This window comes from Saccostrea echinata, unplaced genomic scaffold (assembly GCF_033153115.1).
Source record: "Saccostrea echinata isolate AGI-Se365-2 ecotype Australia unplaced genomic scaffold, CSIRO_AGI_Sech_v1 ptg000002l, whole genome shotgun sequence".
Taxonomy (NCBI): Eukaryota; Metazoa; Mollusca; class Bivalvia; order Ostreida; family Ostreidae; genus Saccostrea; species Saccostrea echinata.
The window spans coordinates 20,469,871-20,495,835 of NW_026889751.1; the positions used below are offsets into that span (position 1 = coordinate 20,469,871).

A 25,965-nucleotide genomic window follows, 5' to 3' on the forward strand; every position below is an offset into this window, starting at 1 on the left:
AGAGAAATAGTTGAATACCTAAACAATAAAATAATTCATAACCCCCTAAAGGTTCATTTAAGAGATCAGATATGAGAGGAATTTGACCGTACTTTATCAATGCTGGATACATAACGCATCTGAGATCTAGAAGATGTAGGGATGTGATTGACACAATGCTCATACTGGGAAAAGAAATCCTCAGCCACCTATCCTATATATAGCCGAGATCCACAATTGGTGACAAATATTATTCTTGTAAAAATAAACTGCGTGGTAAGAAATATAAGACCCAGGAACATAAATGGGCTACTGTAAAGAGTGGAACACGTGTTTCGTGCAGAAAGGTGGAATATGTTTATTAAAACCGGAGGGGTCTACTTTAAAAAGAGAATAAACACTGAAACCCAATTTGATTTCTTTTATGGATGTTATTCAATAAGTTTGCGAACGTTTTGATCACCTGTCGTATATCAATATTTAATTCTATTTTATGAATTACTACACAAGAGTATAAAAGTACAGTTTTTTATATAGATCTGATGCCGGTTATGTACAATCCCTTTCTCCCTGATTGATTGCTTAATGAATCCTGTTTATTTTGTTTATCTAAATCAGTGCTATCCCAGTGATAGTAATATCCCGGAAGCTAATAAGACAGGGCCCCTGGGTCAGGGGTTCTTGTGTTAGGACGGGGCTCTATTAATTATATAGTGAAAATGCATGAATTCTTTGAAAATCTCTGCTCCTGGGTATCATTTGAACAAACTAAGTGCATGGTTATGATGCACAAGGATGCTTTTTCCAAAATTGTGAAAAAGAATGGCCCCAGGGCTGGGGAAAGAGGGGGCTCTGGTGATTAAATGGTGAAAAGCATGCTATCTTTGAAAATATTCTTTTCTTCTCCTGCTTATAAAGCAAAGAATATAAGTGTATAATTATGATGAACAAGAGTGCTTCTTCCAGAATTGTGATTTTCATGGCCCCTAAATCAGATGTTCTGGTGTAAGGGTGGGGCTCTATTTATAATGCAGTGGAAATGCAGTTATTCTGGTAAATAAACCTGTCTGCTTCTTAGTGTTGAGCAGATAAACAACGTGCATAGTTATGATAAACAATTGTGCTTCTTAGGAATTTTTTTTTTAAACTTGTGGTCCCAGGTTTTGGTGTTTCTCGGGGCTGGGGGATATTTTGATAAGTGAAAATGTGTTTATTATTTAAAAAATCTTCAACTAAGTGAATAGTTAAAATGATGAGGGTACCTCTACCAAATTTGTGAATTTCATGACCTTTAGTGTTAGGGTAGGGCTGTTTTGAATCTGTAGTAAGAATGCATTATTTTTTTGAAAATCTTCTCTGCTCCTTGGCATATCGAAGGCAAATTTGATAAAAGGTTTAGTAAGCAAGGGTATTTTTACCAGGTTTTTTAACATCAGGACCATTTGGTCAAGTGTTCTGGTCCGGCCAGGACTCTATTAATTTGTATTCAACTGAAAGAAGTTTTTCCCCTTTGCCATTCACTTTTGATAATTAATCACTGTAAATAATGGTTTAGATCAAATAATCGTAGACACACGCGATTTTTCTCTTTTTTATGCCACACTGCTAAAAACATATATAATAATATTAATAATAATTACATATAGACCATAATTGAGTACATTTGTAACATTCAAAACAATATGCGATAAGTTTCAAGCGTCATCAGTGCATGTATAAACACTTCGCATACATAGACTGTAGAGCCCATTCCGAAGTTGCACCAAAATTTATTACAACGTCATGAAGAGATATCCTATTTTCATCAAATAACAGAAGTTTTTCACTTCTTGTAATGTCTCTTAAAATGTACACGCCGTTGAAAAAATAATATATACCTATTTCAAATCAATGAACTAAATATATATTCCAATAGCTTCCCGTTCTTTGAGTAATTAGTTTGTCTCTGACGACGTTTCAGCCATATGACATACTTTTATGATTGGACGCTGTTTCACGCGAATGGCCGACATCGCTCTTTCTGTCAATTTTTGAAACATATTTCTCGCGGTTTTTTAAGGAAATAATTTCACCATATGTCCAATAAGCGATACTAGGATGTCAATAAATAAATAAATAAATGAATACAAAATAATACAACAGCTTTATTTGAGACACATTCAAATTTTTCTTCAGTTTTAGCTTGTTTTATGAAGAAAATAACAATTTTAGTCGACCTTTAAAGACCGCGATTTTTTCAAAAGTATTGAATTCAAACAACCAAAACCAAAGCATTCTGACTTATATTTTCATAACACATATCTTGGTATACAATAGGAGAATTCAGTTTGACAAAAACGTCATTGTCCGAGAACTTTATGGACAACCCTTGTATGTGTAAGATGGATATCTAAATAACAGACAAAAAATCAAATGCGGTGTCGAATTTATTCTTAAAACGATTCCTGAACAAATTCACAAACGCCACAACCTACTTTTGACGTCGTCAGTCTTGCACCGACATCTATTTTCATTCTAAAAGAAAAGAAAGAAATAAACGTAATTAAAAATCAATTATGAAACCAAAATCCTTACCAACACTACAATCCTCGGATTTTCCGGACTCGCTATTTCGACAAATGCAGAAGAAATATGATTGAACAAGAAATTCAATGCAAGTTCCATTAAATGAGCATGGTTTTGGTTGCATAGGTGCATTTCTTTGCAAAAACAAATTAAAAAGACAAAGATGAGAAACTATGAATTATGCCCCGGTCATGCTCTCAATAGGAAAGATGAGGAAGGAAGTGCATGGTTTTTCACCTCATTACCTGGTATTAGCGCGTTTGTAATTTGTTGTCACTAATTGTTGATTAGAAATTCAATTGTACATTTTACACAATAAAAGGTAGTCTGTGCAACGTTCATAAAGTCTTACAAAGAACTTCAGCGCTTCAAGGATACGAAGGAGCAGCATCCTATAGACATTTAAATAGGCAACAATTTTTTTCTTTATTTTTTTTATGACAGTACGCGTGAACTTTTGTCTTTGGCCAGGGAATCCACCTGACATTTGTATTCACCGATAGAAAATCGCAAATCGCCTTACAGAATGGCTTGTTCGAAGTAAAATGTAAACATGAAAATTTGAGTTTGTTGAAATCCCCGTAACTCCAATTTATCCGTCTGTAATTGCCTCGATTTAAAGTTGATTGTTCTCAAAGCATGCTCTTGAGTATCGAATTAGTTTGGAGACGTAACACCATATGCAGGTGAAAGTGGAATGTTATAATTACTTTATAAATAAGGAAAGTTGACGATGGAAAATCTGAAATCAGTTCTTTTGTCATACAATTCATCTGTTAGTTGGCCGATTGTCAGTAAAACATCCAAATATGAAACAGCTTTGTAAGACTAATTCAAGTTCACTGAGATAATTTTATCCACTAGACTCTGATCCAATATCTGAAGAATTCCAGACTCATCTAAGAGTATGCACCCAAGAACCTCGTCAAACTTTGATATTCCAAAAAAATATCTAGATTGAGACATGTTACAATTTGTGTCAGAAAGCAAAGCACAAAACAATGTCAAAGATTCAGAATTCCCAAAGAGGATCAAAAAATGAGTGGAAAGCTTTCTAAGAGAATTTGTTTAGGCTTAAGGAGCTGTTCAAGGATAGTTGTGTACAAATCGTTTCTCTCGCTGCACCATGTAATTATCATGATTCCCAACTCTTGTAGATGTGAGAATATAGAAATAGGTTTTCAAAATCTACTATTTCTGTGTACCAATAAATCTTAGGTTGTTGAAACAATAAAGAGAATGATTTGAATACTATGTTGGGTTTGTTATGCAAGTGTGTGCATTGTTTGTTCACAAGTATCACCACTTATAAATACAGATTGAGAATTTGTCATTTAGAATATTAACAAATAGTTAGTGCATCACTTCTTATTATGCTTTGATAAAATGACCAAGAAATTAGAAGTGTTTTTCTTAATTTTTAATAAAGTAAGCAATCATTAAAATTTACTCAATGTAACTCATTGTAACCACTTTGACTTGTTTAATTTTTGCGCTTGCTCTCTTTAAACAATTTTTATAATGTAACAAACCCGCAAAATCCGATAGGTTACGTATCCTTTTACAGCATTTTTGTACTGTCCGATATGTATAGCCATGGGAATTTCCTAAATGTTATAAAGTTCAGCAGTTGTAAACAACGGAATCTTAACAGACATGCATATCTTAAATATTTGTGCAATTTATTAGCATAATCTCTTTGATGTTTTATGTCCAGTTTCATTGTTTGCTGATAATTAGACCTTCTGAGCTGAGGGTTTAAGAAAGTTAATCTTAACGTAAACTTGTCATCGCTGTCCATTTCATCAGACTGGTTAAAGTTCACATTAATCATGTTAATGTAAGATAAAAACATAGATCTAAGCATATTGGATAACCAAAGGTAAAATTCTCCCCTATACATGAATTGTGATTGTCTACTCCAATTGGTTATGTTATCGATACGGGAATAGCTGAGTGTAAATGCAAATATCACTCTTGTTTTAGCAAAATCAGGTCAAAGAACACGTGTGCTTTATGGAACGATTCATGGGTTCAGGCCCTTACCATGCACATATAAATTCCGTATTTTAGTTTCAGGTTTTTATTTAATAATTTCATTTTCTTTATTTCATAATTTCTTTTTCTTTATTTAATAATTTCGTTTTCTTTATTCAATAATTTCGTTATTTTTTATTTATTTTTGGTTTGCACTATTGGGCTTCCGTTTAAAATATATTTTTTATAACCCCCCCCCCCCCCACACACACACACACACACAAACAAACAAACAAACAAACAAAATGGAAAACTATTTTGAGAGGGGTAGGTGGGAATGAGAATCTAATGATTAATTTTATCTGGCCAAAGGAAGGATATTTTTCTCGGTAACTCTTGCTACGATCGATATAGGCCTAATCTTAAATGGAGTTCTGTATGTTCGTGGTAACTTTGCCTACCGTATGGTCTTTTGGGTGAAAAAAAAACCCAAATGTTTCTGTTATAGCTAAAAGCTGACAATTTTTTTAAAAAAATTCAATAACCTAACTGATAAATGCAGAAACTGTCCTTTTTTTACATTCCTCTTTCAAAAACACTTATTTCGATAACAAGCTAAAATCATATTAGATGTCAAAAGAGCAATAGATGAACAAAATACGCGTTGATTATTTTCCTGATAAGCAAAATTTAATCTGCATTGATTTGAAAATCATGGAGTAAATACTCTTTGAGGTAAAAAATTATCTGGAGCTCTGTATATACAATGATATCAATTTTCATTTTAATTACCTTGTAACTTATAATATATAAATGGGCACCGTATATCCTAAAGAGTACCAGGAACAATTGCCTTCTTGTGAAAAACCGTGCAATTGTAAAAAACCAAAACAATGTTGAAGTTTGTGGTTTTAACAGCTGTATTTTCTCTCGTTTATTCTACTGGGATTAAGCTTCACTTAACAGGTCAATAATACCGTTTTTAAGAACACTTGATATGAATGCTTTATACTTTTCCATAAAGTTATGCATTTACTCACTTGTATGTATTTATCCAGCTGCAAGTTTAAAATACCAAATTATGAAATAATACTTCAATACAATCATGATTAGAACCAGTTTCATCAGATATCACTGATTATTTGGTATAAAGAAACAAAGATATTCACATTTATAATTTATCTTAACTAATAAAGAAAACATGTAAATTTATAAATGAATTATGCAAATATACCTGCTAAATTATGGACTACTTACATGTACTATGTAATAATCATAGTTGGCATTTTTTTGTACTATGTCAACAATTTATATTTTCTATTGAAAAACTAAATCTCCACTAAATAGAAAGGGAACGATATTTTTAGCAATAAAACAAAATTAAGACACAAATAAAAAAAAAAAGAAGCCATGGTGTATGTTCAGATTTTTTTTTTTTTTGGCCGATGATCGCATTTTTGTAAAGAAATCATCCAAAAATCGTAAAATAATATTTTATGTTAAATTTTATATGTGTGTGTGTCGATAGATGAAGTCAAAGCCATGCTGAAAAAGACTAAATGGGATCACAAGAACACAGTTATCTCTATACAAGGACCTATGACCCTGGATATACAGTCAAGTTATAAACTAAAGGAAGGACGGGTGTTTCTTAAATCACGTAAGAATTATTTAAATGAATAGGGTAGAGCTAGCAACTCATACATCATGGATGAGTCAAACAATGTTTTGTTAGAATGGAAGTTATATGTATTTAATATCAACGCAAAATAATACATAATAGTAATTTAAAAGATAAGCCTTTCCCTCGTCCCCCACTTTTTAGCTGACTGAGCCGAAGGCACAAGTGAGCTTTTCTGATCGATGGGTGTCCAGCGTTCCTCTGTCGTGTCATCTTTTGTTTGTAATTTTGTCATGTTTTCGATTTATTCTCAAGAAGCACTGTGCCAATTCAACCAGAATTATTATTATTATTAGAAAATTATTACAGAACTATTACAGGAACAAGTGCCTGTACTTCAACCCAACAATTAGATATATCCATGGCGGTTTATCATACGTTCATTCATATGTCGACTCGTTATATCCCAGCAAAATAAAGATAAAAGACAAAAATATTCTGCCATATCTGTTTCATATTTTGGATGTTTTTCTGACTATAGACGATAAAGACCAAGTTGATGTTACAAGAATTTCAATAATCTGGTTTACTGTAACCTTTTGGCAAATTCTATGTCGATTGTTTTAATGACCTTTCTGTAAATACATCCTATCGTCGAATTTTGTCTGACATACCATTTGTTAGGTCATTGCTTTTATATTAAATTTGACTATGGAGTACTCCATCTACCTGATCATTACTATGGCTAACGGTAGGAAGGGGGTGTGATCGGACAATAGGGGAAGATTCCTCTTTCTAGGCGCCAGATCCTACCTCTGGTGTTTCCAATGTTCATGATTAGTTTTAACTACTATATATAAGTATGACTTTAATAACTGTCATCTTCACCCTTTGCAGGTTAGTATAGATTCAAATCTGTTCATTTTAAGACCCCCCCCCCCCCATGATAAAGATGGTAGAGTAGGATTGGGAAACAATGGGTGATAAAAGTTTGACATTAGAATATATAGGGAAAAATCTTTTAAAATCATCTTCTCAAGAACAGCAAAGCCATGATTATTTGAAAGAAAATGTAGATTTATTTTTTTTCTTCAAATCATGACCTCCGGGACTAGTATGGAGCAATAATAAGAAATTTTATGTAGGAATGTACAAATAAAAAATCAACTGATGAAGATGAAAAAGTATGAAAATAACTTACAGTGATCGATGATAAATAATCCACACACAATACAAATGTGAAGAGGGTAAAAACACTGACCCCTGTAAATTCAAGAGGTGGGATTAGGCGCCTAGGGAGAGTAAGCATCCCTTGTCGACCAGCCACAACCACCGTGAGCCCTACGTATTGATCAGGTAGACTGGACATTCCTGTCCATAGTCGATTTCAGTATAAAAAAAACAATGGCCTAACGATTGCTATGGAACAAGTCAGCCAAAATACGACCAAATGATAAGACATATTTGCCAACAAGGTCATTGTAACGACCATAGAATTTATGAAATGCCGGCATAAAACAAAGTTGTTAAAATCCCTGTAACATCAACTTATCTGCCAGTAGCCTACTTGGTTTAAACACTGATCGTACTCGGAGCATGTTGTTGAGTATCAAATAAGTTAGGAGATGTAAACACCATATTCAGGTGACAGCGGGAATGACCACAGGGCCATAGTGGCTCTGGTGAGAGCTATGACCCATGAGCCTCTTGTAGTTTCTTCAAAACTCTATTTAAATGGTAATCTTTTTTCTTTTCAGACAGCAAAGGAAAATACAAAGACTGTGCTGAAATCCTTAAACACAGACCCCTGAGTAAAGACGGTGTGTACACGATATCTCCAGATATGAAAACAAAGAGGTCCGTGTACTGTGACATGACGACTGACGGAGGTGGATGGACGGTAAACCTGGCAACTTATATTGAAATATTATTACGAGCTGATCCCTTTCTCCCCTTTCTTTCACTGCAATACTTCACTGAGATCAACAAACAGTTAACATAGTTGTTAGTTGTTTTAAAAGTAGATATATTCATTAGTTCCCTATCTTTATACAAGTTACGTACATATATGTCAACCGTTAAAAAGAAGTAAGGTATTCCTCAAATTACTCAGATTTAGTATTTCATTTCCTGAATTAATTTCAGATAATACAAAGACGACAAAATTGGATTTTATTAACCATTACATGGACAACACATCACTGCCTTCAGACTCCTTTAATCAAGGGTGATAATCCAAAACAACATACAATACAGAGTAGCACTGCACCAAGCCCCACAGGACTAACATCCGCTATAACTTGAGTTCTTGCTTTTGGATCAAAATATCCTAATGTCTCAGCTTTCGATAAACTTGTCTTCAGCTTTCTGAATGCTTGGTCTTGTTCAGGCCGCAAGTAAATGGTTGACTTTTCCTCGTCAAAATTCTCAACAGTTCTGACCCAGTTGCTAGGTTAGGAATAAACTTTCCACAATAGGTTACTAATCCAAGGAAACTTCTGACTTCTGATGCGTTTGTTTGCGGTCTAGCCTCTACTATAGCTTTCACATTCTCTCTTGTTAGGTCAATTTTTTTGTCCGATAAGATGTGTCCCATAATTCATTCTAGTTTTCAAAGACGAAGCTGACATTTTTCTTTGTTCAATGTCAATCCCTTGTTGCCTAGTTTCTCGATCACAGCTAATAATCTACTGTCATGCTCTTCCACTGTTTTGGCATGTAGTGCCAAATGATGTCGTCCGGCGTGTTTCTCACTCGTCGTCCGGCATGTTTCTCACTCACTCACATCCTTGGAGTGCCTGCTGGATGGTGTGCTGATAGATTTCAGGTGCAGAAGTGACACCAAAACTAAGTCTTTTGTTGGAAACACTCCAACATGAGTAACAAAAGTGACGATGTCACGAGATTCTTCAGCTAGCTCTAGATGATGAAAACCCCACTTCAGGTCCAACTTGCTGAAAATACAACTCCCATTTAGATCGTGCAAAATCTCATCAATGGTAGATATTGGATGTCTCTCTCTAATAATGGCCTCATTAGCTTGCCTCATATTCACGCACAGACGAATGGCTCCCAATGGCTTTGGTGTAACAACAATAGGGCTGATCCAAGATGATGGTCTCTCGACTAGCTCAATGATCTCACCGAACTTCCGTACGGATAGAGTTTCTTATCTGATCTCTGTGAAGTACATCTGACCTTCCTCTTCTTTAACCCCTCCCAAAGGTATCGATCAAAAGCATTACAGCTAGCGCCAGAGTTAACGATCATCGAAATATCCTATACTCAACCAATATTCGTGGTAACTGTGGGGTGATTTGGTCCACCAACGATAAGTGTTTCAAGAGTTTCTTGTGAATTGTCAATAAACAGTGTAAATGCATAAGCTCCTTCCGAATCCACTGGCTCTGTTGTGTCCACCAGTCTAGCCCATTGCTTGGGTTTGCCTCATCCCGAATTTTTGTAAGTACTTGGTGTGAAAGATTTACAACACTTAGCAAAGTGATCTGGCTGGTGACACTTACGACATTTTTTACCCAGGGCTGGATATGTTGGATCAGACTTAATATGTCCCCGTTTGCCACATCTATAACTAGCATTGCCGGAAGGATAGGTGACGCTGCGCAAGGAAAAATTTGGGATTTCGCGGGAAAGTGTCCCAACGCATACTACCCTTGAATTACGCCTTTTGACTTTTTCCCTGTAGATTCTGTTGATTTCTTTGGTTGATAATTTTAGAGTAGTGACCTTCACCTTTATGTAATGATATAACCCGGGAAAAACCTCACAATAGTATGGTAAATAGCGTCGTTGAAAATCTTGGATTTGCATTTTTAAAAACTTACCAATTTACTATCTCTTTTAGGAAATTTTACCTCTGAAAATAATTGGTACCATTTTAAAAGTCATTATTGGCCATAATATATGGAAAACATTGTGAAATATTCAGGTACCTTCAAACCTGGAAGTGACCTGTCTAAGGAAATTCGAACTTTAAACAACGTGGTGACAAACGCAGACTGACAGAGTACTGGTTTTAAGATGTACATATTTCTTCTAAATTCTAACGAAGTATTTGTAGATATATAGTGCAAGCTGGAACAGTCAAAGTTAGATTACTATCTGTAAGATTTTTAAAATAAATAAATAAATTTAATAAAGACGTTTGAAAGTTTTGCACTTAGAAATACTGTTCTATTAAGTTCTAGTTCCTTTGTATGTTTTGCTATTACCATTCAAGAAGAATAGATTTATGTCCAATTTTGATAGTGATCGTTCTTTCAGTATGGTTTTTTAGCTCACCTGAGCCGAAGGCTCAAATGAGCTTTTCTGATCACATTTTGTCCGTCGTCCGTCTTTCCGTCTGTCTGTCTGTCCGTCCGTCTGTAAACTTTTCACATTTTCGACTTCTTCTCCAGAACATCTGGGACAATTTCAACCAAACTTGCCACAAAGCATCCTTGGGTAAAGGGGATTCAAGTTCAAATGAAGGGCCACACCCTCTTTCAAGGGGAGATAATTAAGAATTAGTGAAAATTTGGTGGTATCTTTTAAAAATCTTCTTCTCAAGAACCACTGGGCTGTAAAACTTATGTGAGACCTTCATTACATAGTGTAGATTCAAGTTTGTTCAAATCATGACCCTCTGGGGGTAGAGTTGGGCCACAATGGGGGATCAAAGTTTTACATAGGAATATACAGAAAAAAAACTTAAAAAATCTTCTTCTCAAGAACAATAAAGTAATGTTTTGTCATATTGATATGGAAGCATCCTCAGGTAGTGTAGATTCAAGTTTGTTCAAATCATGACCCCTGGGGGTAGGATGGGGCCACAATGGGGGATCATAGTTTTTCATAGGAATATATAGGAAAAAATCTTTAAAAATCTTCTTCTCAAGAACAATAAAGTCACAATTAGTCATATTGATGTGGATTCATCCTCAGGTAGTGCAGATTCAAGTTTGTATCAAATCATGACCCCTGGGGGTAAGATGGGGCCACAATGGGCGATCAAAGTTTTACATAGGAATATACAGAAAAAAAAACTTGAAAAATCTTCTTTTCAAGAACAGCAAAGCCTTGTTAAGTCATATTGATATGGAAGCATTCTCAGATAGTGTAGACTTAACTTTTTTCGAATCATGACCCCAGGATTAGGGTGGGGCCACAATGGACGATCAAAGTTGTACATAGGAATATATAGGAAAAAACTTTAAAAATCTTCTTCTCAGGAACAGCAAAGTAATGTTTTGTCAAATTGATATGGAAGCATCCTCAGGTAGTGTAGATTCAAGTTTGTTCATTTCATGACCCCTGGGGGTAGGGTGGGGCCACAATGGGGGATCATAGTTTTTCATAGGAATATAAAGGGAAAAAACTTGAAAAATCTTCTTCTCAGGAAAAGCAAAACCATGTTTTGTCATATTGATATAGAAGCATCTTGAGGTAGTGTAGATTCAAGTTTGTTCAAATCATAACTCCCAGGGGTAAGGTGGGGCCACAATGTGGGATAAAATTTTTACATAGGAATATATAGGAAAACATCTTTTTTAACAACAGAAAAGCCATTTTTAGTCATATTGATATGGAAGCAGTTTTGTTTGTTCAAATGATGGGGGGGGGGGGGAGGTAGGGAGGGTCCACAATGGGGGATCAAATTTTTAACAAGGGAATATATAGGAAAAAAATCTTTAAAAATCTTCTGCTCAAGAACAGCAAAGCCATTTGTTATATTGATACGGAAGCATTCTCAGGTAGTCAAAATCCAAGCCCCCCCCCCTTAAACTTTTCAATACTGAAGTGATTTGTGCTTTTTCCTAGCCAATGTGCCCAGGTGAGCGATGTGGCCCTGTGCCTCTTGTTCCCTATTTGTTATTTTGAAATCAAGTTGGAAATCCCGTTTCATACCCAGAAATATTTGTACTAATAATATTAGTGGCGTAACCTGTTTTCAATATGATTATTACTGAAAATTGAAAGAAAATTTATAACAGACAAAAGTTACTTGATATATAAGTAAAATATTGAAGTTCTAACATACTTCATTCATAAAAAAAAGGTTACATGACTGTATAATTATTGATGTCAGTAGTAAATGAACATGATGAAATTCATGCAAATTATATAGTTCATATATTAGTAATATATGTATATTTATTACTGACATTAATAATTATAACTTTTTTTATGAATGAAATATGGATGGAATCTCAATATTTTACTTATATATCAAGTAACTTTTGGCTAATATAAGTTTTCTTTTAATTTTCATTGAAGACAGGTCACACTGCTCATTTTCATAGGACATTTTGGATATTAAATTAATATTTAATAAGTACTAACTGTCTTATTTTATAAGAGGGAGTGTATGAAAACACAACATATATTGGCAATAGATAAAGGTCGATACAGTTATATACAGCATAGTTTCTTTTGTTCAAGTCATATTGAGGACGAATATCATTTTGTTTTATTATGTCCTGCTTATGAAACCCATCGTAAAAAATGCATAAAATCTTATTATTGGAAATAACCTTCAATGTTTAAAATTGTTTCAACTTTTTAATGTTAAAATTTTAAAGAATGTGCAATTTAGGTAAATTTATTTACTTTGGCTTAAAAAAACTAGAAATGACATGTTAAATTGATTATTTATTGTACTGTATCATACGTACAGAGTAACGACATTCTCCTGTAAACCTACTTGTACAGTCATGCATATTTGTAACTGTCTGCACTGTTGAGCTGTAAAGCCTGAAGTTAATAAAGAACTGTTGAATTAATGAATCACTATAAAGAAAGGCTATTTGCATTATATCATTTAGTGCACTTTATATATAATGTGTATATCAGGAGTTGATGTATCCTGTCTAAAGTTTTAAATAATATTGAGACAATTTTTGAGGAATAAATGAGTGGTTTACAAGAAAGAGACTTGAGAAGGACGTCTGGAACGATATGTATCTGAATAGAAAAAAAGTATCTCGAAGTGAACAGTGTATTGTTTAAGTAGGTTAATGATTGATAAATTAATATTTTTATAAAACATCATTTGCACTCTTCTATTGATTTTTAATGTAATATTCCCTTTTTCTCCAAATGACATATCAACCTTTTAGAAACAAATGTGCTTAACATTAAATCAAGTAATACCCTCAATTTGTAAATACTAATTAATAGTTTAAACTCTTTGGAGAAGTAAAGGAATTTGAAACCATTGAACCTGTTGAAGTAAGCAAAGCCACAACCAGGCAAAGTCTGCCGCTTATTTTTACATAGAGGTCGCGTTATCTTTATATACACCATAGCATGTGACCTGACAATCAGGCGCTTTAAATCTCCATACGCCTACATGTATAAGGATTCAAAATCGAACCTAATTCTGCTGCATATCCATGGCTGAGACACAATATAATATAATAGAAATAACATTGGAAAGGGGAGACCATGGTAAGTACAACGTTTTGACCTTATCTATGCTATGCTAAAATAAAAAAAAATCCCTTAATTTAAAGATAATACGGAGCTCTCAAAAACTCGAGAATTTTCCTTCTCTTCATTAAGAATGTTGTACAAAATACTCCCTGGTCTGTTATAAGATAGTAGAGAGTCAATTACTATCCTAACAGAGAGTAAAAACATCCAAAGATTCTCCAAATAATTATGTTATTGAATTCCATGTTAACAGTGTTTTCAATCTCACAACTTTGACATATGGAGAAATGCTGTACACTTTTATTCATGAGTTAATGAACGTGACAGCTTTATAATCCCCATAATTTAATTATCGATGTTCCTTTTTTTTTTAAATAAAAAAGGTATTTATTTGAACAAATTCTCATCTTGGTTTGTCAACAATGAAGTGTAATATTTTCCAAGGCCAAAAACAACTATATTTTTTCTAAGGCACGTCCAATTCATAAAAATAAGATAAGCATAGTTTAACAGTTGATAAACTCTGTTTATCGATTGTAAACTGTAGTTTAAGAACAACAAACTATAGTTAACGATTCATTATCCATAGTTTTCATCTGTAAATCTATATTTAACGAATCTGTACTTTACGAATGCTAATCTAAGTTTTTCTGTCTGTAAATAAACGATAAAGAGGATTTTACTGATATCAATTCTCGTTTGTAAGCAATAATTTACATTCGTTAGCCACATTTAAGAGTTGTTAATCACAGTTTCACAAAATATGAAACTATATTTATCAGATAAACTATTTTTTAGATTGCTTTTAAGTCGTCGGAATGCATGCACGAGGCTTTATTAGGGCATTGATTGAATAAAGCTTTGGTTAATTAGGTTACCTTTATTCAGTCAATGAGCGATGGTTAAAGGATAAAAACAAATCTTGCATCATATGTTAAGCAGAATTACTGGAGTAATTTGTCTTCCTGATAATCTTAAATTTATAACAAGCTTTCTGCAATTCTTTTGATACTAGCAATGATCATGCAATCATCTTTCTCTGCATGATCAACACAAATTAAACGGCTTTAAAGACTCAGGAATCATTTCATTGCTGATGAAGAAAAATTTGAATACAAACCGTCAACATGCATTTTTCTCTATCTTTCTCTTTTAAATAAGAAATAATTTTCCTGTCATTTTTCTTTTTACTTCCAACTAGATTTGCTTTAAAGTGATAGAAAATTTTCTTTTAATGTCAACAACAAATATATCTTTAACAACAAATGAAAATAATCGTTGCATAGAAAATTTTATCATGTAAATAGATTATCCGTTTCTATTAATTACGGACAAAACTACTGTAAACTTTGGTTTTGATCGTAAACTATAGTTTAGAGTCGTGAAATATAATAGTTTCACAGAAAATTGCGCATCTCTGATACAGAATCAGAGACTCTGTCGTTAAATTGTGTTTCTCAAATGTAAATCTTAGTTTATCACAAAGATTTATCGCTATGAATTCAGCGCCTTTAATATGCATTATTTTCTCCCCCATAAACTCCCCGAAAAGAAATCTTTTGACTCATTTGGATAACAACAACAATTATATTAGGCTAGGTTCGTTCGTTTGAAGATCGCATTTATATTATTATTTTTCTCAATGCTGTAATTGATAACACAATAGTAATATACAACCACATCAACAAAAAACATAATGCGTTACATAGTTCTAAGGGCGGGGATGGGAAGGGATAAATGTATGTCCTCATAATCTTGTAATGAACTTCGCAATGACCAAACACACGCCATAAAAACTATTTAAACTAATCACTCGTGCATGAAATAATTACTATGAATAGATCGGACATTTCCGTAATACGGAACTCTCAAAAACGTAAAGAAATTCATTTATTTTCTCCCTCGTAAACTCTTCCAAAAATAAATCTATTCCTGACTGATTTGAACGACAACAACAAATATGTTAGGTGCGTTCATTACAAGATCGCAAACAAACAAAGGTGTCAATGAATATTTACTACAAACCCAGATTCATGGACACATAAAGCTTTTTCTGAATACTGTCTTCAATATACCCATCCTTTGCTTTATCAGTAGACCAACGACCATTAACTTTAAGAAGATTAAGTATTATATGGAATTTATTTCACGAGTGGGACAGGATTTTTTATTTTTTTATTTTCACGAATGTGAAGCACGAGTGAAAATATAAAAAAAATTCTGTCTCACGAGTGAAATAAATTCCATATTCATCTACAAAACATTGAATTTTCTGTTTATTACATTTTCGTTTATTTTCCCTTTAACTCTGTCTTTTCATAACAAGGTGCATAGGCTGCGACGTCATAGTTGAGCGGTTGAGACGTCATAGCTAAGCGATTGCGAGATTGAAAATTAAAACGTTGTAAACATGGATTTTTAACAACTTTTGGCAGTTTTAGTCTCTGTCAGGATGGTTCATTTACTCTTTCTCTACCATATAACAGGCAAGGGATTTAAAAAAAAAACTTTCCGTGATGGGAAGGGGAAAATCAAGAGTTTTGCCGCACTTCTGATATTCTCACACTGTGAGAATACCATTGTGATATTCTTTTACACTGTGTCGGAATATCAATTTATTCAATATAAATTACAGTATTTCACTGTTGAAAATGTAATAAAGTCGAAAGAAAAACGATTCAAAACCAACATGAAATAAATGCATAACCAAGCATACATTATTATATAATATAGATTGATTGATTGTATGTTGTTTTACGTCCCATTCGAGAGTCTTTCACTCATATAGAGACGTCACCATATACCGGTGAACTGCTTTAAATTTAGACCTTTACTCGGCACTCAGGGCCATTGAGCAGTGAGGGATCTTTATCGTGCCAGTGCCTGCCGTGACACGGGGCCTCGGTTTTTAAGGTCTCATCCGAAGGACCTGCAACTTTCACTTCAAAGCGCCAAGCGCCTGGAGAAGGAACAGTTGCTACATATTTTTTATCGACTTAGGTCAGTCGCAGCTGAGATTCATAGAAGTAGAGTCCTCCACTATTGATAATTCAGAATTTATAGAAAAAGAGAAAACAGTCATCTCTTCGGTAGTACAGACCTCCACACATAATAATTCAAATTCAAAATCACTCACATTATTAAGAGAAAACAGTCATCTCTTAAGTTTTTTTTGGATATAATTGTTCATATGCACATGTAAATATTTAAATTGAGACGTTGCATTTTTTTTTTACACAAGCACATCACTATTAAACATCGCTGCTGCAAATATACTATTTTTATCACAACCTGCGCTGAAAAAAATTACAGCTTTTTCATACTCAACGTGTTATTTAATAAACCACCTAGATTTTCCTTAAATATCAGCAATAGCTAGCAAAAATCAGAATATTTCCATTTAGGCACTACTAAAACACCCATAGCGCCGCAAAAAATGATATTATTAATGGTTTTTCTGATCAAATGTATTGGAGGTACTAACCAACTTAAACCCTGAGATCAGTCGAAAGCAGAAGCATTAACCCCACTAGTACCTGGTGTCCAAAACTGGGAATAGAATTTATTAACTTTGAAATTAAAAGAGCTAACAAACAGTAGTGCATGTGAATGGTCCCCAAATTTGATCAGAATATTTAAAATTACTCTGATTAACACACCAGTCGTCAAAGTCAAAAACTTGCTGTAAAATCAGCTACTTCATTGTGTTCTGTGGGAATCCATGCTACAAAAAAATCTATGTTATTCAAAATTCACGTGGAATAAATAGAAAACGCTAATTTTTGCAATTCATATTTCATGCTACCTGTTTGTGAAATTTTAATTATTTTTTGATTATCTGAATAAACTTGAAGGATTTATTGTGGATACCATGACTACATTGTAAAGTTTATCTTGAATAGGACTACGGACATATCATGAATAGGACTACCGACAGTATTCCGTGAATCATTTTTCTCCAAATCACGCATATTCTTATGCTGGACCTTATAATCTTGTTACGAGCTTCGCAATGACAAAACACACGCCTGGAACACTCTTAATAAATGTGCCAAGCGTCAAATCACTCGTGCATGAAATAATTACTATAAATAGATCAGACATTTCCGTAATACGGAACTCTCAAAAACGTTAGGAAATTCATAAAAATAGAGTATAGTTTACAACCGTAAACTATAATTAACATTCGTTAACTAAAGTTGTAACCCATAGTTTACAAATCGTGAAACCGCACTTATCAGATAAACTGTGTTTAGCAATCGAAAATGATTGTTTTCAGTGTTAAAAAAGTGGTTTACACTTGTGAAACATTGATTGAGGCTTTCGCTATGGTTTGGAGATGTGGATATAAAACTATAATTAATTCATTTTAGCTCACCTGAATCGAAGGCTGAAGTGAGCTTTTCTGATCAAAATTTGTCTGTTGTCTGTCGTCGTTGGCGTCGTTTACTTTTCACAATTTCATCTTCTTCTCCAGAACCACTGGGCCAAATTTGACCAAACTTCCCACAAAGCATCCTTTGGTAAAAGGAATTCAAATTATATATGTATAAAGAAAAATCATGCTCCGAGAATTTTGATCTCTTCTGATGTGTACCTATTAACATGCATTTAGTTTTTGAAGCATTAAGACTCATATTATTCTGAGAACACCATTTTTCTATACAAGCAATGTCCATTGATAATGAATTTACAATAGATTGGGAATCTTTGCCGGGAACATATAGAGTGGCATCATCTGCAAACAAATCTATGTTTGAATTTTTAATATAAAGTGGAAGATCGTTAATGTAAAGTAAAAACAGAAGAGGTCCTAGTATAGACCCCTGTGGAACTCCCGCTGTGACTTGCTGCTAAGCCGATTGTTTGTTAGACAGATGGACACTTTGAAGTCTGTCACTTAAGTACGATCGGAACCATTGTAAAATTATTGCATCAAAATTATAACATTATAGCTTATTAAGAAGAATTTCATGATTTACTAGGTCAAATGCCTTACTGAAGTCGAGAAAGACAGTGCCAACAAGTTTCAATTGGTCCATTTGATATAACCATTTATCTGTAATTTTTATTAGGGCTGTTTGACATGAGTGCAGTTCTCTGAAACCCGATTGAAATTCTATTAAAAGATCAAAGTCTGGAAACAGAGATCGTAAATATTTTGCTACATGTTTTTCTATAATTTTTAATAATGTCGTTAAAATAGAAATGGGTCTGTAGTTATTTGGATCTAGTTTGTTTCCCTTTTTAAAGACTGGTGTAACTTTGGCAAGTTTAAAACTCTTAGGAAAAATACCAGATGTAATACTAGCATTTATCATATGGGTCAAGGGTTTATGTATTATTTGTGTAGTAAGTTTTAATAGACGTGGACCAATGGTATCTAAACCTGATGATTTACTAACATCTAGCTTATTAAGTAAGGAAAGCACTTCATCGGGACTTATAAGCGGGATACCAAACATTTCTGTACCCAATTTAGACTGTACAAAATTCAAAAAGCCGTTAAAGTCACACTCCTCTTTATTTACTCCTTCAAGCAGAGACATTTGAAAAATGAGAATTAAACATCTCTACAATTTCTTGTGTATCCTCCGTAACATTATTATTTTGTGCCAGTGCGGTTGGAATATAATTTTGTGGGGTAGAAGCTAATTTATTTAATGCATACCACATCTAGCGTGGATTTTTGTTTTGCTCTATGGTTGATTTATAATAATTAATTTTTGCATTTTCAATTAGTGATGTTACTTTATTTCATTAAACTTTTTGAAGTCTCTATATGTTATCTCTGTGTGTTTATACTTCTTCACATAATCATGTAATTTTCTTGTAAAACAAAGAGAATAGTGGTCAGAGACTGCAATTGGCGGTACTACAGATTCACATATGTTCTCCGGTAGGTTAGTATATACATGATCAATTAGGGTTGATGAGGCATTTGTTATCCTTTTGGCAACATTAATTATCTGTGAAAAGTCATATTCTATAGAAGCTGAGGTCCAGTACTTGGGGGGGTCTTTCATCAGGTCAATATTAAAATCACCTGTTAAAATAATTTCAGCGATGTCAGATGCACAGTTTATCTCCTGTGTTAGACTTTCCATCCAGCAGGTGGTAGCAGATAGGGGCCTATATGCGGTACAATAAAAAATTGGTTTTGAATTTGAGATGTTAATTTTAAGCCATATTGTTTCTATGTCACCTATTTCGAAATCACTGCGACGTTTGTAATGCAAATTATTGAAGATATATACAATAATTCCTCCTCTTGATTCACCTAATCTATTTCTTCTCTCAAAATTAAATCCATCGATATCTAATCTAATTCACAGTTGTCTGTCTGTTCATCTAAAGATGTTTCACAGATACCAAATACATCAATAGAATGATAGCCTGATAAAAGAAGCTTAAGCTGGTCAATTTTAGGCAAGATATGACCTATATTTAGATTCCTAAATCTAAGACCTTTTTTGACGAGCCCAAAATTAAGTGAGTATGAATTTGAATTTTTCTTGTGTGGCTTCTCATTGACTTCAGGATTTAATAAGTTAAAATTTCTTTTTGATGATCTGGTAGTCAGGGATGTACATGTATGAGCTTTCCTAGGAGATAAATTTTTAAAACAACAATTTACATCACTGTCATTGTTAAAACTTGAATAAGACATAAAATCATTATTTAGACTCGATCTCAGTGATATATGATTAGCATTGCGTGAATTACAGAGATATGAGCATTTGCATGATATTTCACCACATTCACCACAAAGACTATTTAAAACACTAAAGGGGTTTGATTTAAAGAGGAATGGTTTTTCGGCATTTTCCTCTTTGTCGAATTCCTAATATGAACAGTATTTTGCTTTATGTCCCGGAGATTTACAGTTCCAGCAAACAATTTTACGCCCATGTCTACAATTTCGTGAGGAATGACCATTTTCACCACAATAATAACACACATTCACTTTACCAGTTGCACTTTGTGTATCATTTAGATGACGGATTTTAATGTCTGGAATATGGGCATCATAGGATTTCAGGAGAGCAGATGTTCCCTCGTCGGATAAATGAATCCCATCCTTCCAGAACAGATCTGATGACTTGAACTTATTTTGGAGAGAGATCATGTAAACACTGTATTCCTCACAGACAAATTTTATCATTTCATTCATGTGAGTTACATCAGCATCTAGTCGTGGTGGTATTTCGATATAAAAATCTCGGTATGTGGGGATCTTCTCTGGATTTCAAGCACAATTTCAGTGAGATTACATTCACTGGTCTCAATTTCTCTGTTGTTGGCAGCTTCATTACCCCCGGCAAGAAGTATGATTGATCGAAAGGGTGTTAGGTCAGTTTCCTCAAGAATTCTCCTAATGTCGGACAGCCGAGCCCCTCGGTTTGTTCGGACAGCAACATGCCTCAATAATCCACGGGTTCTTATTCGCTGGAGGATGGAGTCACCAATTACTAATACGGACTTTCCAGATGGAACGTCTGACTCCATAGTTCGTTCTTACTGGGTTTATTGTAAGCTTGTTGACTTTTCTGATCAGTTGTTGTTTCCGGGAATATTGAAGATTCTGTTGTTTCCACTCTAACACACTGTGTGTGCCTGGTCACGCCTTGTAATTTGGAATCCTTTAGGTCCCTTGTGTCAGTCGCTTTAGCTTTTGTATCTGGTTCCCTTGTTTGGGTAATTGCATCCACTGATTTAGCATTTTTAACCTGTAGAGAATGCAATTCCAGTTTTAGTCTAGCAACTTCTTCGGAAAGATCAGACACAGTCTTTGTTAGTTTTTCAATAATTTCAAAACTATTGTAGTTTTGGCATGGTCGAGTTTCCACATCTTGTGATTTGCAATATTTGGGTGTAGACATATTTTGTGGCTCTGGCATTCTTATTCCTTCGATATTTCTAACTTCGGTTATTGGTAGATGAGTAATTTGTTCTAGGAATTCTCTTAGCCAAGTGAATCTTTCACTGCCTTGAATGTGGATTGTCTGGGTTGATTTATACAGCGTAGCTGTAACATTACCATTACGTGATTTGTAGATGTTTCCATTTTTAAATCCAGTTTTGGTAAACAGTAGGTCATTGTTAAGAATGGTCACAATGTCGTAAAACTTTTCTTGCCCATAGTTCAATGTAACACTCTGTTTGTTGAATCTCACTTGTAAGAAATCTGGCACTTGAACATCAAGAAATGGATCTTCTTCGTCAGATAAAGAATTAGCATTTCCTTGTGAAAGTGAAAGTCCAAAGGTATCCAAAATAGATCCAAATAAACTTGTATTTTCGTTCAAATTACTTGACTCCATCATTTACCATATTCAGAAGCACAGGTTATTACTGTTAAGGAGGAGCATTGTAAAAACACGTCTGTTCACCTCGAGATCTATCTATATTCAAAACAATGTCCGATATGGAAAAAGGAAAAAGAAATAAAAAAGTTAAAACAGAGACAGGAATACCATATCCGGAAGCTAAAAAATTAGTAAACATGTACGGCGTTCTAAAACCAAATTTGACGTATGCAGCTGTTGTTAAATCATCCTCTTTGAAGAAAGTGTCTACTCAGGTCTCTGAGAAGATTTTCTCTAGCAGACCTAATTATCTGAAGCACCTTTGTCTTCTCATGACAAAGGTCAATCTACTTCATCACCTGCTTCTGCAGGCCATGCAGTTGTGGCTGCACCAAAAACTGTAGCTGCGACTAGCCTGAATCTGCAGGTACATCTAGATCATCCGGGAGACAAAACAGATCTTCCTAAAAAAAACACTCAGCAGCAGTCGATGGATCGGTTGCCGAAAGGGGCAGACGACCTCGTGGCTCTCCACAATATTTGGGGTCCTAGAGGAAATGGACGTTAAACCTTGTCATTCTTCCTCACAGGTCGGAAGTGTGTCACCCAATGAAAATAAAGTAAGGATATCCCCCATTTCCTATATCAAGAAATACATATTAATCATCCTACAATTATACAATAGAATTGTCGAGGTTTTAGAGTTAACTTTAACGAATTATCTTTACTTATTCAGGACCATTGCCCGGTAGCTTTATTTTTACAAGAAACACATTTAAAAGAAACAGATAAGATCAATATTAAAGACTATAGTATGTATAACCATTATGCTCAAACTGATAGAGCATCTGGTGGTACTTCTATAGCAATCAACAATAAATACATTACAATACATACAAATAAATACATACAAATAAGTTTAAAAACTAATCTTCAGGCAGTAGCTGTACGCCTTTCTCTCGATAAGACAATCCCCCTGTGTTCTGTATATGTACCCCCACACTATCAATTACAATCTTTAGAACTCACAGAATTAATAGAACAACTCCCTGCTCCATTTCTGATTGTCGGTGACTTTAATGCCCATAATCCGCTATGGGGTAGCGACAAAATCGCAGATAAAGGGGAAAAAGTTGAAGATGCAATAACGCATCATAATCTTTGTATACTTAATGACGGCTCAAACACCTTCTTGCATCCAGGTAATGGTTCTTATTCTTCAATAGATATCAGTTTAGTAGATCCTTCTTTACTCCTAGATTTTTAGTTGGTCAGTGCATGATGATTTATGCGGTAGTGATCATTTCCCAATCATACTTAAAGTACCCAACCCTCTGAAAATAACAATGTTCAAAACTCGAAATTAAACAAGGCTGATTGGAATAAATTTGAATACTTATGCTTACAAAATATTTTAGATGAAAAATTTGAAAACCATCCTGATCCTACTCAGAAATTTACTGAAATACTATCAAATACCGCAAATGAATCTATACCTAAAACCTCGACAAATTCTACTAGAACTAAAAAATCATGGTTTACAGAAGAATGGAATGAAGCGATAAAAGCTCGAAAAAAAAAGCAGAAAGATTATTTAATAGAGTACCTACATCAATAAATTTAAGCAACTTCCGTGTATTTAGAGCAAAAGTTTGCAGAACTATTAATTTTAGCAAAGGAAAATCTTGGGAAAAGTTTGTTTCAAACATAAATTCACATACCCTATAAATAAAGTTTGGAACGCAATAAGGGAAAAAAAGGAAAAAGTCCTGAAAAATATCAACATCTTAGTACGGAAAATTCAAATTATTACTGTTAAGAAATAAATATTTAATGAAATGGCTAGTACAATTTCAAAGAATTCCTCGACAAACAACATGAGTCCTTATTTTATTACTTATAAAATTACTCAAGAAAAGAAAACATTAGATTTTACATCGGAAAACAAAGAATGTTATAATGAACCATTTACTTTTGAAGATTTGCAAAACTCTTTAGATAAATCTCACGACACAGCTGTAGGACCGGATCATATCCACTATCAAATAATTAAACATCTTCCTAGTGAAAGTAAAGAATGTCTTCTGCAAATTTTAATACTATCTGGGAACGAGGTCATTTTCCACCTTCCTGGACTCAAGCCACAATTATTCCTATTCCAAAACCTGGAAAGGACCATGCAGACCCTAATAATTATCGACCAATTGCATTAATCAGATTAGAGTTTCTGAACTACCATTGGATATCGTAAAACCTTCTACTCTTTCTGAAATACCACCATGGAAATTAATTAAACCAGTAGTGAATAAATCAAAAACAAATCCTCTCATTTTTCAACAGAAATAAGCTGAAATAAAATCTAAACATCCTACAACAGAAATTTACACAGATGGTTCTAACCCTGATAAAAAAAATACCATAGTAAACTATAATTAACTATAGTTTACTATAATTAACTAAAGTATCAAAGTAAAAACTTTGGAACTTTGTTTAACTATAGTAAAAACTTTGGAACTTTGATTTACTATAGTAAACACTTTTGAACTTTAATTGTAGTAAAAACTTTGGAACTTTCATTAACTATAGCAAAAGCTTTGGAACTTTGATTTACTATGGTAAAAACTTGGAAACTTTGATTTACTATAGCAAAAACTTTGATTTACTATAGAAAAACCCATTGAATTATGTTTGTGATTCTCATTCTTGACATTTTATGATAATTAATGTTCAAAATTCATAAAAGCTTCAGAGAACTTTTTATAAACCCAATCCCTACCCTAAAAGAATGTACAAGAATTTTAATGTAAGGTTGTTTGACGCGCCATTGACGAACAACATTTGAATGTAATGTAGTGTAAGTTTTTTTATGGAGAAAGGAAAATAATAAACAATAAAATAAAATTCGTGTCATTTAGAACTAAAATATACTTCAGTAATAATGTATTCTTTTTAATTCTTAAATATAAATATTGCATTTGAATTAACATATTTGTAAATTTAAATTAACATGTACAAAACCCCCCAGTCCCAACCCAACCCCAACTCCACCCCCTTAAAAAACTGCAAAATAAGCAAAAAGTTGTTTAAATACTTGAATCAGTTGATAAACTATCGTGAAAAAAGTTGATGTAGTATAGTGATGCTTTGAAACTTTGATTAACTAGATTAAAACTTTTGAACTTTGATTTACTATAATAGTGAAAACTTTGGAACTTGATTTACTATAGTAAAAACTTTGGAACTTTGATTTACTATAGGGAAAACTTTAAAACTTTGGTTAACTGCAGTAAAAACTTTGAAACTTTGATTTTTTGATAATTTGATTGACTATTGTGAAAACTTTGGAACTTTGATTTACCATAGTGAAAACTTTGGAACTTTGATTTACTATACTGAAAACTTTGGAACTTCGATTCACTATACTGAAACTTTGGAACTTTCATTTACTATAGTTAACTATAGTAAACTATGGCTAACTATAGTTTACTATAGTATTTTTGTTGGGGAAGGACAGAGGTAGGGTTGCTGCCGCTGCAGTGGTCAAAAATGATGTTTTTTTTCTACACGACTTCCGAACGAAGCAACAATTTTTACGGCTGAAGCAAAAGCTATACAACTTGCTTTTGAATATATAAAAACTTCTAGTGAAAATTCATTCACAATATTGTTAGACTCGCTCTCATGTTATGAGTCCATACACAATATGAACACAGATCACCCATACATTTTGGATATAATAACTTAGTTCTATCATCTTACTCAGCAAGGTAAAAAAGTAGAATTTTGTTGGATTCCGATCGCGAGTCACATTGGTATTACGGGTAATAACAAGGCCGATAGTTCTGCAAAAACTGCTCTTCAATATGAAATTGTACCTTTTAAAATTACTTACACTGATTTTAAGTACTTAGTGAAACTTCACGTATATTGTCTTTGGCAAATATTTGGGATTTTTGTGATAATAATAAACTATATACCATACAAAACAAAGTTAATCAATCATCTGACTTCGGCCTGAAACATCAGGACGAAGTCATTATTTCAAGAATAAAAATTGGACATCCAAGGTTTACCCATTCA

At 33.7% G+C, this 25,965-nt stretch overlaps 1 protein-coding gene across 1 annotated transcript in view; it reads left to right on the top strand.

The window, feature by feature from the left end:
• The window catches only part of LOC133178116 (fibrinogen alpha chain-like), a 93,287-nt gene that overhangs the window by 14,583 nt on the left and 52,739 nt on the right, over positions 1 to 25,965 (top strand). The window contains exon 7 of the mRNA XM_061312872.1: positions 6,050 to 6,181. Within this exon, the coding sequence (XP_061168856.1) occupies positions 6,050 to 6,181 (132 nt within the window). The remainder of the gene's footprint in view (positions 1 to 6,049; positions 6,182 to 25,965) is intronic.